Genomic DNA, 13215 nt, shown 5'->3' with positions numbered 1-13215 from the left:
ACTGTAAATACACACAAGAAAAAAAAAAAAAGTATAACATGGGCATGAACAATGATTCACAATATAGCGGAGGACGGCAACAGACTCTCCCTTACTCCTGCTTTAGTCATTTTTGGAAAAGTATTTTTACATACATTTATTGTATCGTCTTATTGTACGCATTGGACTTTTTAGAAGTTATGTCTAACATTTGTGATGGGAAAATTAGCTGTTTGTATTGCTAGCAAGAGCCATACTGAGACTGATTTCATGGTGGAAAAACTAACATGATGATGTTTCCAAGACGCCATTTGTATGTGTTTCTAATAAAAGCGGAAAGCAGGCATAAGCTTGTTTTACAGAAGATTGCTGCTTGAAAACTTTTTCTTTATGCGCTCATAAGCTCTCACTTGTGCGGCATTTTGTTTCCCAACATCGGTGAAATCTGCCAAAATAAGCAAAAAGGAAATGACATCATTTTTGCAAACCTCAGCTTGAATGCGGCCCATGTGATGGCAGAGGACATCTGTTATTTTTATTTTTTGTTTGGTTTCTTTTTGGGATGGCCAACAAAGTTGTCTTGATTCATTGCAGATGTCAGAGCAGGCTGAGAATGTACGCTGCGATTTAAACATATCAGTAGCATAAAGAGTGCATCTCCACGACGCGGAGCAGCTAGCTGACGTAATTTATTTGACAGCGACACATTTGGAGGAAATACAGCAGGTACCAAGATGACACAAACACCCACACTGACATAGTGTGGTGATGAAATGCAAACTTTAAATCACTCTTATAGCATTCACATCTCTTATAAAAGGTCTGTTCGTCGGAAAGTATCGAACAACATTTACACGTTCACAGCTGTTGATAGCATTATGGTGCTAGTGAACTTCGAGAAGATGGTTAAAAACGCCAAAAGGCGGCAATTCACTCACACACTCTCATCCAAGACTTTGTTCGTTACACCAATCAAATAGGATCCAACATAACTTCCATTCAATGTTTTTGTGGAGCAATGAGTAATATGATGTCAGATCGTTGTTAATTCAACAATACTTTTATCATTGTGGTTGAAGTTTGTAGATTTTTTTTTCTCATCATTTTGCTAAACAACCCAACTAAAATATTTGAAAGACCACTGGATGATGCAGGACAGTGACTGGGAGAATGAGAGACTGAGTTTGAGCAAGTAGGCAAAGGAGAATGAGCAAGAGAGCGAGAGAGAAAAACAGGAAATACAGAAAGAGAGAAAGAGCGAACAAGGGAAGGAGAGGGAGAGAGTGAGGAGAGAAAAACGGAGTGAGAGAAAGGGGGGAAGGAGCGGGAGCGAGAGAGTGAGAAAGAGTTAAAATAGAGAGCAAAGAGCAAGAGAGAGAGAGAGAGAGAGAGAGAAAAGAAGAGGGGAAGAGAGAGCAAGAGAGAGCGCGCGAGGGCAAGTGTGACAGAGAGCCTTTAATGTGCTGACCAAGCTGATGAAACGCAGCCTGAGGGGTCGTGTCCAAGACAGCAGGTGATATGTCATAGTGATGGCCTTAACAGGCTTGGGCTCGAATGAAATGTAGGCACTTGCTCGCACACAAACTGGTGTGTTCAGTTAAGTTCGTGTTGTTTAGCCAAAGAAATCACTCGAAGGCTTGAACACGCACGAGCTAGACACCATCTTCTGGCACTCTAGATCTTGCATTTGGACCCTCATTCCATTTATCATCTATCTAGCTAACTAGTGTAAGATTCATGCTGGGGAAAAAAGGTCATTTTAAAACTGTTCCCAGAATGTTGGAAGCATTGAATCGTCTAAAAGAGGGATGGTCAAGTTAAATGATGGAAGGGGGCGCATCTAAGACCATGCACTTCTTAACGAGACTTGCGACAAAAATGCAATTTTTAGTATGGACAAAATATGTGAATACAGTACGTTGTTTTTTTTTTTCATTGAACCAATTAAAGTATGAATATATTCCACTGCTCAAATGTAAATATGAAAGCGCCATTATTCAAAACAAATGCTTTGACTACATTTTTCAGTGCAAAGAGTCGTCGTGCATAAAACAATTAATTTTTCCTCCTCAAATGTTGTGCAATGCATTTTCCATGTCATGGTAGTATTCATGATAATGAGACATAAGAAAACCCACTATTTTCAGTCAGGAATGACAGGATTGCCATATCATCAAGCTACCAATTACTGTACATTCACCAGTAAGGTAAAACATCGTAGGAAAAACAAAAAATCCATTTCCAGGACAATTTTGGTTTACGCCGTTTCCACTCAGTGGATTTGAACTTTTTTTTCTCTGTAGTGTTATGTTGTACTCTAGCCAACCAGTTTTTTTTCTCCTTATGTTATAGTCTTATTTGTGTGTACAAGCGGAAATGCACACAAGCAAGTATGCCCTTTCATGCACTACTAAAATTGCAGAGACCCCAACAAAGCCTTGGTTATAATTTGAACCCGAGTAATAACCCTGAAGAGTACTCAACAGCTCCAGATAAAATGACGGACGACGGACGACCTCGACATGTCTGTCGTATTCAATTATTCACTTCTCACTGCCCCGCCATAAGTTCTTCATCAAGGTGCTCTCCAAGTCTACTCAAATGCTCTTACAGATTTTTACAAGCACAAGCCTAATGGAAAGTAAGGATGCTCAGAGAGGGAGACATATGATCGTCAACCATAAAAACACGGGTCTTGACTTTTTGTCCTCTGCCAAAAGAATCTACCACCTTGTGCTGATTTGGATTCTGGAAAAGGGGGCTACAGTAAAAGTAGGAGCTTCTGGTACTCGCCTACGGAAAGCAAAAATAGGTCAGAGCGTCAAAGTATAAGTGTCTGCAGAGAGGGTACTGGTGTGAGATGAGGTGACAAGTGGATGTGGATTAGGCATATAAACACTCAGGAGAGCGAGAGAGTCAGAGAGCAAATGAGAGAGAACAGAATGTCAGAGACAGAAAGCTCCAACAGCCTTGGCTCGAAGGCTGCATCGTGCTTCAAAGTTTGCACCGTCACATTCGGGCAGCATCCCTCCATGTGGGTCGTCACGGGATTTGAAGTCTGAGCATGACGCCACCGAGACTCATTGCGAGCATGCACCTGCGTTGCTCATACAAATATGCGCTCTTTCCATTTAGCCACATTAGCTACAGTTAGCATGCAGCCAGCTCTGTGGCGAGTTGAGTGTAAGGGGAAAGGGAGAGCTTGTGTCGCAAAACTGAAAAATATAAAAATATAAATACACACACAGAAACAAACTGCATTAATCCGATTAATACATACTTAATACCAGGAGCACACACACAAACAGCAGGTATTCAGAAATCTGCCTTGGTAATAAAACTTGGACTCCCATTCACTCCCTGACACACATGCACAGCTCAAACGAGCCCACAGTCGCAGAGAGACCGAGAAACAAACCTACCCTCATAATTGACAATGACAATGGCAAGCATGTAGTCTTTCCCCAGCATCATACTGTGGTTTGCCAGCTGCCTTGTACGGCATGAAAACCCAGAGCTGTTGCCAAACACACACACACAACCTCAGACAGAGAGGAGAGAGGACAGCAATGGGGTGAGGGGGGGGGGGGCAGTGCAAGAGAGAGGGTGACGAGGACTGGAGAGGCGAGGGAGGGAGAACACGACGAAAGGGGGGAGAGAAGCCAACAAGAGAGATGGCAAGAGATGGAGCTGACAGTATGTTTCAGTTTGCCATGCGCGCACACACGAACAATCCCAACTCCGCTCCAACGTCTGTCTTACTCATCCTCATGAAATATTGATTGCAAAAGTCTTCACCTCACACGGTTGCCCTCGGAACCCTCAGGTCATCGTTCATGCTCATCGAGGTTGAGGAGCAGTGACGAAGATTACAATCTGTCTGTTGAAGTCATCGCGGTTTACAAAGGCAGTAAAACCAAACATTAAATTATCTTGGCAGTGTCGTAGAATGTTTTCAGACCTTTTGTTAAACCATGCATGACTGTGTGTGTCCGTGTGTGCGCACGCGCGCATGTTTGTGCTTGTGTGTTTTGGCTCCCTAGTGCAAAAGCGCTGTCATACAGCCCCTGAGAAGCCGCAACATCCCGAGAGGAATCCGACACATACCTGGGAAAACAACACTGCTTTTTCAGCCTCACACACAGCCAGATGGGATGTACGGACAACTGTGAGTAAAATGTCAATAAATTCAAGAAAGATATTCTTCAGAAAACAATCCGGAAGATGATGACTTCTGACGAGTACAACACCGTTTCTCCATTGTTTTCAATTCCATCAACTTGACATAATGAGCTCATATTTCCATTCATCCATTCATGATGTGAACCATACCTTACCAAAAGATCGAATGACATTTCAAGAAAAATGTAAAGAAATAAACAGTATCTTACTAAGATTACTAAAAGAATATACAGTGCAAAAAAATGCTTTATAGATTACCGGTAATTATGGGAAGAAAGCATAGTTTTCAAACTTCATTTGAAAACATTCACACTTGGCGTGAGCAAAAAAGAGATCCTTGACGAAATGGAATCCATTTTTCTAGTTCAGCATAACGGTAATTTGACTGACATTTGACAGTTGAGCAGGGTCTTTTCTCCTCACAGTGTTTGACAGCGGAGAGAATGGTTTGATTTTTCACCATTTTAAGGACCCATTTCACATACAGTACTTGTTTTTTTTTAAACATTCAAATTTTGTGGGGTTGTTCAAAGCAATCTTCTCTCCAGTGTGTCAAAGGAATATTCACCATTCCTTACAGCGTTTTAATGCAGCATATAAAGTATGTTCCTGTTATAAGCAGTTACTCAGCACCCGACGGCGTCACAAAATTTTGTGGTTCACTAGAATGCAAAAGAATCCACCGAGGCACCAGAGGGTAAGACAAGAGGTATTGTGGGGGAAATTAAACAGCACGTTGGCCTCATAACTCAGAAAGGCTGACAGCCTGGTGTACTGCCGCACTCATGTCACAGGCCACTAACAAATAGACGGATGGGATCGACAACAATAAGAGTCTTTTAAAGGCCCAACTGACATGAGCGGCAAGATTTTTTTCTACAACGCTGACAAACACAAGCGGACGGCAAGAAATCATCATGTAGCTCATGTGATGCAGTCAAAACTTTCAATTACAGTTCCTCTCATTCATTTCATCAATTAAATGGGCACTATGGATGGGCATCCTAATTAGTTAATCAATAAATTGATCATTAAGAAGGTTATGTGGAATTGGTTGGGGAAAATTGTACGGTAAAATGGATTTAGCTGAAAGCGGGAGAGGCTCTGTAGATTCAGTTTGCTCGTGTCTAAAACACAAGAAACAACATGATATGTGCCACATTTTTATTGTGTTATTGCTGTATTATTGGATCGAACGACGTCCAAGCAGAACTTCAAAATGGCCTCAGGGCAGCGCTGTATTGTGCTCAAAACAACACAGGCATGGAGGTCAGAACATTCAGAGAGATTAGAAAATGAATTGAAAATAAATGACAAACTGCAAAAAAAAATAATAATAAAAAAGGATTGATTATCAAGTCATGGAAAATTTAGTAAACAGCCATCACTTCGGAATTAAGGATTAAATGATCTGATTATCTCTCGAACAAGGTGAAGCATCTTGATGTATTATCAATCAAAGGTCAGTCAGGTTCATTATCAGTGGAGGGCTGCTGACTAGCTATCAATCTAACTCGACATAGATCAAGCCTCCTTAATCAACTAGCATTCAAAGTAGAGTTCAATGTCTTGCTTGCTTTTGTTGAAAGAAAAATAAAATCCACCATAAAGGAGTTGTCAAGGACCATGGAGCTAAAATCTGACCACTGACCTGAGTTACTGCTGTCATTATGGGTCAGAAATACTTTGCCGCCAATATCAAGATCAATAAATTCCCAAAGGTTTGAAGAAAGAGGAGTGAACTGGCAAAAGAGGTCTACTGATATTCCAGCTGTGGTAAAATCCTTACCAAAATGGGCGATAAAGAGCAACTTTTGAAATGAATTCCTGTAAGGCGGATAAAAGCGGTGCACATAAAGCCAAATTGCAACTCAAGGATTTGGGCCTCAGCAACTGATTTCTTTAAAAAAGTAGTTGTATAATTACATGTTAAGAATTAAGGTAAGTGATTTACTGAGAACCATTCCGGGCCTCTCGCTCAAAGTCAGCTGGTATAGCTCACCTGTGACCTTAATAAAGACAAGCGGTATTATAAAAAAAAAAAAAGATGAATTAAGATGTGAGGATTATCAGGATCTAAAATTTGTCATCTCTCAGGAATATGAAATGTGGCAATTGAGAAAAAAGGCAATGAGAGATTAAGCTTGCTCCAAATTGAACTCATTACTGGTCTGCATGCAGACATGAACAGGGAGCAGGACGCAGATTGAAACAGTCCGCAGTCTAAATGGTTAAACACCCTTGAGGCTATGGAAGAATTTGCTGTCCCAGAGGGATTGTGGGGGATTTCCTGCAGACTTGGGTTGTTATTATTCTGTTTCAGCAATGTCCCAAATTGGGCATATGTGCACAAATAAAGTCCCCATAAACAGATGAACGGCACAGGGATCGTTAAACCAAAGCAAACCTCCAAAGACAGAAGTCTACATCAAAAGATGCGTTTACCTGTCACCTCGGGGGAGTTGCTCTCCTGGGACAAAGTGGTCCAACTCAACTCTTCATCGCTGGGGTTCAAATTCTGGATACGGTTCAGAGCGCAGTCCGTCTTTGCACCGGTCCTTCTGTCTTTCTTAGTCTCTGGAGAGGACGAGGAAGAGGAGGAGCAGGAAGCCACCGAGAGTAGGGGTGTGTCCTCTGGACTGGCCTGTTTGGGTGGGAAAGGTGGAGGGGGCACAGGGGAGTCCTTAGAGTGGAGGTCTGAGATGATCTCCAGAGCGGGCGAGGTATTCAAGGGAGATTCGCTCTTGGTCAACAAAAGCGCTTTCTTCTCGTCATCTTGATCTTCCTCCGCCACCTCATCGTCCTCAGCCTTCATCAGGGACTTTAGTTCCTTCTCCAAAAGGATGTTGATGTTGTCGCTTTGCTCCGCGTGAATGTTGAAGTCATAAACAATCTCTCCCGAGTTGCCGTTGAGTTTGAGATCGACGGCCGTGTTCACCTTGCACCCGCTCTCTGATTCTGACCTTTGTTCCGACTCAGGGTCAGAGTTACCGTTTGGGTGCAGCTCGGCAACAACCTCCACATGACCTTCAGGCTCCTCGGGTGTCTTAACACTCGGATCCTCCGTCAGGATTTCTGAATTACCATCAAGGTCGCTTACCTTGAGGTCTGTAGTATTTTTATTGTGATCCTGTCCAGCTTTACGGAGCTGGTTGACTCCGTTCTTGGCAACCTTGGGATTGTTGGGGGTCACCAGTTGTGAAGGTGATGACGAAGGTGGCACCGCCTCCCCGAGGCCCATGGCAGTCTGGATATTTGTGAGGGCATATTTTTTGCGACACTTGGGCGGCGTGGATGACCCTTGTGTGATGACATCACTGCTGAGGAGCTGGTTGTGGGAGGAGCGCAGGCTGAGCGACGTTGGAGGTTTGGCAGAGGGGCCATTGCGATTGGTCACGTCTACTGACATCATCGTGGCAGTCAGATCGATCCACTGAAAGAGAAAGGACGCCAAAAATAAATGCACTCGAAGAAACATTTGCTACTTTTGTCCGTTCGGTTCCGATTAGTATTACGACGCAAAGACTTCAGTATTTGATGGGGTTTTCCAAATTAAATCGCAAATGAAGTCTAATCCGGTGCAAATCAAACAGAATTTTGGTTTGTCAATGAATCTTTCCCGCATAAATTGAGCAACTTTTCAAATCACGATTTGTTTTCTTTTGAATGGTCATTTTTATTTGGGGTATTTTACTTTCCACCATTACAGGGATAAAGGTCATGAAAGAGCGGTGGGAAATTTCTTCAACTCTTGACTTCTACCGATGCTGAATGTAAACATCAACTTCTAAGCGCCTAATCTCGGGTCGAGGGGAACTGACTGTGTGTATTTTTGTAATCTGGGTTCTCTGCATGGTATGCAAAGCAAATACATATCAAATAGAGTGCGAGTTGTGTTTCCAAGTCCCCGCGGATTATAAAAAGTATAAAAACAACTGAGGGGGGAAAATATGTTCATTACCCGTGTGCGTGTGAAAGACCCTCTCAATTTCATCTAAACTAGATCTCAAAATATAAAGTCTTCCTGCAACTGGAAGATTATCTATTCATTAAAACAATCCATGTTGATCGATTGTATCAAAAACTCGAGGCAAGAAGTTGCACACTAATAAATAAAATGAATGGAAACATAACCTCGTTGGCAGAGGTAATAAATCCAGCGGATACTTCGGGGAATAGTGTCGAAATCTCTTGCATTAGGTGTTGCCGCTCAAGTTTAAGGGGTCGCCAAGTTTGTAAACCTGCTGGGATGAGTAATGCGCACCAGTATGTGTTTTAAAACCCATAAATTGTTGAGACTCTGCAACAAAATAAGCAGTTTGGGGAGTAATGCACAACAAAAGTAACATCCTTCCATAAATACAGCGTGTCTTTTTCTAGAAACTCAAAAGTTAAGTCATGCTTCATGTGGGGCAGTACAATGGATGACGGATAAGCACGCCGGCCTTACAATACAGAGGTGCAGGATTCAATTCCAGCTGCGGCCTTCCTGTGTAGAGCTGGCATGTTCTCCCCTTGCCTGCGTGGGTTTTCTACGGGTACTCCCGTTTCCGCCCACATTCCAAAAAACATGCAATAGCACGTTAATGGAGGACTCTAAATTGAGTGTGAGCGCGGATAGTTGTTTGTCTCTGTGTGCCTTGCGATTGGCTGGCAACCAGTTAAGGGTGTACCCCGCCTATTGCCCGAAGACAGCTGGGTTAGGCTCCAGCACACGCATGACCCATGTGAGGATAAACAGATTAAGAAATGGATGGATGGATGTTTCATGTGCAGGAAAAGAAAATGAGTATGCACTGAAGAGTTCAATGTGTCAGGAATAATTATAGCAGCAGAGAAGTCAAGATTTCTTATTATGTGTTGGTCAGCACTGAATTGCAAGGTTTGAGATTTATTTGCCCAAGATTAAATAGAGAATAGTGCTCAACTGCTCATCGGGACATTGACTCTTTTTGTATCAGTAAGTGTGGATGTACTTTCACCCTACACCCTCGAGCTGAATCGTTATCTGTATACTTAAACATTGAGCGGTGGGGGTGCAAGCCTGGAGGTCCTCATTTCATTTAAATCCCTAACGCAAACATAGCATGCGTGAAACCATGTGTGCCGGTGTATGTCTGTGTGTGCATGCGTGTGCGTCCATTTTTTTGTACCTGACAGGAGGTCAGTTCATAGAGCATGCGCTGGTTACGGTTCAGGGTTCAGCAAACTCAGCTGCACATATGAACACCACCTAGGAGGGGGGGGAAAAAAGCAACGGAGGAATGATCAGTAGAAGAATGTGAAAAATGTCAAGTCTCAGGGACCCCTCAGGGACCAAATTCATCAGCAGGCTCCGATGGAGAAGGCACAGCTGTTCTTAACACCGCATTTAAAAATGTAGAGGATGAAGTACCAATCAATCCAAGGTGACCTCTTTGCATCACTATTCAGCATATTGTGCACAATAAATTCAGATGTGTGACCGAATGCCAAGTTTCTCCCTTGAAGCAAAACCGTGCATCGCATTGCAGAATAAAAACAGAGGCTGGTATTTACCAAAAAGTAAGGAATCTTTTTATTTGTTTCCTCTCGGCCCTAGAGAGTCTGGGGACATTCCTAACATTGTGTGGTGTCATGGTCATTTGAGCCACTTTGGTAAATACAAATCAATAGCTGTAAATGTGCATTTGTGGACATGTTGAGTAAGATGAGTTCATTTGTAATTGTTAGTTACTATTGACCCTATGTTGATTAAGGAAGGAGGTAGCGCATGGCTTGAGGACCAGAAGATTGGTTTTAATACTGCTCTGAATCCCAACACATGCAGACATGTGGACCACACACTTACATACCACGACATGGTTGGATTGCAAATGCTTCCTGAGCACCTCCAAAGTCCCCCAAATTTTCAAGCTAACGACACAGCTGCATAACCACTTCTTTGTCCTTTCCCTACAAGTTGGCGATGTATTGCTGGTGTATTTCTCTGGCACTAACGAAACAATTTTCCTCGCGGGAAGTAATATAAAGTCATACTTACAAATAAAGAAAAAAAAAAAGACAACGTCTTGTGAGCACCGGAAGGAAATGATTTTGTATCCCCAAAGAGGGCAAAAGGCTGAATCACTATTCAATGTCAGTATATATATATATGTAACAAGAGTGTCACTAAGTGGAGTACTGACCTCCACCAAGGATTAAGGATCGCTGGTTTCAAGTTAATGGAGGACGATGAACTGAAGGGTAGCGTGATTATATTTCTGCACGGTTATGCTACATTCATTGAACATGAATAAATTCCTGTATCTATAGCTTTAACCCTAAATTGATTGGGTAATTCAAGTTCTCTTTATTCAAAATCCCAACAAACGTTCATGAAAATCTGTAATGCATTTCTTTCCAAGCCTGCGTTAAGTGTTCTAAAATGACTGCTGTGAAAGAAAAAAAAATAAGAAAGAAAAGTTGGATAATGGCCTAAAACCTGTCCAAAGGACTGTATAGGTTTAACATCAACAAATCTTGTTCACATCTAATCAGCACGAGTCATGAAATAAACATCATGCAGTCATTTGAGTCCCCATGTCTGCTCTATTTGCTTCTTCAAGAGGCTGCTGGCTGGAGGAAGGGGCCCAATGTCTCCCCATTGTCTGTTGACGTATACTTGAAGTGTTTTGTTTTTTTTCAGTAACTGATAGTTCCCAAGTAAATGCTTCAACCGTATATTCAAAACATTCCAACATTTACTGTACTTACCAGTGGCCGAGCATTATGCAAAATATAGATGGAGCACATCCATGCCGGTAGTCAGCGTTTCTCTCTTCATCCAATCACGATGACCGATGCGAGGCAGTGGCGTCCTGAGGGAGGGACAAACATAAAAACGGGATTTATGAGCAAGCGAGAAAGAGGAAGGAGGGAGGTGACTGAAAAAGGAGACACAGAGAGGACTGCAGGACACCGGAGGGACAAATAAAGATGCATTAATTATTCACAGCCGCGATCAAACATTAATATGTGTGTGTTTGCGTGTGGCTGTGTGAAGGAAAAACAAGGCTCGTTTATGTATAAAGCTCAGTGTGTCTTTCTTTGCTGCAGAGCCTTCACTGACTGGAACTATCATAAACTTGATGTCACGGGAGGATTGTGAACTCAGCCCCTCCCACCACCAGTGCAATGCTTCCTAACAATCAACACAGCATAGTGCAGACGACACTTAACCCGCATTTCTAACAACACCAACGTACTATTTGAATGGACTGTAAAAATCTCCACATAAGAAGCTAGTGTTGATATAAAAAGTAATGGAAGCTAAAAATAAATAAATTTGACCCATCTAAAAATTATGTGGTATCACAGGAAGCACAAATTTTACAAATGTTTACTTGTATCATGCTTCGTTACATCTTACATATTTTGCCAACTAATGACTGTATTAAATTTAGTCCAACCCAAAAAAATAAATGCAGGTTTTCAGCATGAAGACTCAGACAGTGCTAAGACATATTTTTTTCTTGCCGATATTTTTTTAAAACCTCTGTTGCGTAAAAACAGAATTCAATTCTTTCTTCATCATCAACCAACCTAAGGATGAGGGAAAAAAGCTCTGTTTGCTCAAAAGCAGAAACTAGGGAGAGAGAGGCATTACCCATTAACTGCACAATAAGAATCCAGTCGATTGTGTGGAGTGATGATTAAATGCCTCTTGGATAAACTGAAAAAAAAAAACCCAAAAAACCGGACTGCACTACTTTGTTGCAACCAGTAGCTGTGCTGTTGATGTAGTCTCTAGTTTGCCGTACAAAGAAGCCCCGACATGATGTCAGCGATGGGCACTAGGAGTCAGTCGCACTGTCGGGGCACAACTTGCCTCACATTCACATCTAAAGGCAGTCTCAACTCTTCAAATAACCAACCATGCGTCCTTTTAAAACGTGGGAGGAAGCCAGAGCTCCTAGGGAAAACCCATAAGCGCACGAGGAGAACAAGAAAACTCCACATTACAGGGAGAGAGCCAAGATTCAAACTACATAAGCGCTTCGTGATAGGTGAAACTAGGCCACATAGTGCCGGAGGTGTCCCCACACCATGAAAAATATCTACTAGATTCATAATCGCCATTGGCAATACTGTATATGACGTGTTTCTCATATAAATGCTCCGATACCAAACACTGATACCACATGACCAGCCTGACATCCATTTTCCGGGTAGGAGCCTTGTCACCAGTATGGAGATACTTAAAAGTAAGCAAGAACAGACAACAACACTTTTAGGCGACGGGCCGGGTAACATGTTGCAGTGTAACGTGTTGAGTAATGACATGTAAGCGAGGATTGTATGATTGTAGTCTCTTATTGGATAAAGAAACATGCAACAGCAGTGGAGCAGAAACTCAAGAATGTCATTGCATGTTTGTAACAGTTTTATTTTGTTTTTATAGCCTAGTTCCAAAACTATATTTTCATTCACTGTGACACCCACTGAGCATATGCAGGAAGAATGCATTTGGCTGCATGTCATTCCAGTATAACAGAGTGTCATGGAATAAACTTTCGCTTTGTTTTTCACATGAAGCCACAGGCAGAAACCATTTCCCAGCCACAAAGTTTCAAATTACCCAGATGTGGCCATTAAAATAGGAGTTACAAAAGATTGAATGACGAATTTCAAGGGTTATGTAATATTTTGCACACAAACAACTGGACCGTGCTTCCTATGGTACTGGTCTCTTTGTCAATGGTATTCGATCATCAATTGAAGTGTGGGTGAGAAAAGCACATGGTCAAAATTTCTACGTATACAAACAGATAAGGAAAATCGTTTTTTTCAGCCTTCACATGTGAAAAATATAACTAAAATGCTTCGCTGCTACCTCAAGATATTTTTAACAATCTACCGTCAAGTAGCAAAGTCCAAAGCCGTTTATACAGTGAACTCAAAGTATGTTCACTCATGGTCAACTCATTCGGTACATCTGATCTTCATGGATTTGATGAGATCCATCACTGCTCCAAGTTGGAGCTCCGGAGAGTGCACAGCTGTAGCGCAAGCCAATGAGTGTTCGTGACCAAG

At 42.1% G+C, this 13215-nt stretch overlaps 1 protein-coding gene across 8 annotated transcripts in view; it reads right to left on the bottom strand.

The window, feature by feature from the left end:
• apbb2b (amyloid beta (A4) precursor protein-binding, family B, member 2b) overlaps window positions 1-13215 on the bottom strand; it is a 71800-nt gene that overhangs the window by 22738 nt on the left and 35847 nt on the right. For 4 of the 8 annotated variants that reach the window (XM_052084312.1, XM_052084311.1, XM_052084315.1 and 1 more), the window contains 2 exons: window positions 10897-11000; window positions 6607-7594 (listed from right to left, as the gene is read on the bottom strand). In XM_052084312.1, coding sequence (XP_051940272.1) covers window positions 6607-7594; window positions 10897-10935 — 1027 coding nt within the window. In that variant the 5' untranslated portion in view covers window positions 10936-11000. Of the gene's footprint in view, window positions 1-3401; window positions 3553-5812; window positions 6017-6606; window positions 7595-9314; window positions 9376-10896; window positions 11001-13215 lie in introns of those variants that run through there. The other 4 variants (XM_052084314.1, XM_052084318.1, XM_052084317.1 and 1 more) reach the window with 4 other exon arrangements.

The sequence above is a fragment of the Hippocampus zosterae genome, chromosome 13, assembly GCF_025434085.1.
Source record: "Hippocampus zosterae strain Florida chromosome 13, ASM2543408v3, whole genome shotgun sequence".
NCBI classification, from domain to species: Eukaryota; Metazoa; Chordata; class Actinopteri; order Syngnathiformes; family Syngnathidae; genus Hippocampus; species Hippocampus zosterae.
Note: the sequence above shows the minus strand (reverse complement) of the source record. Positions and strands in the feature narration are given on the sequence as shown.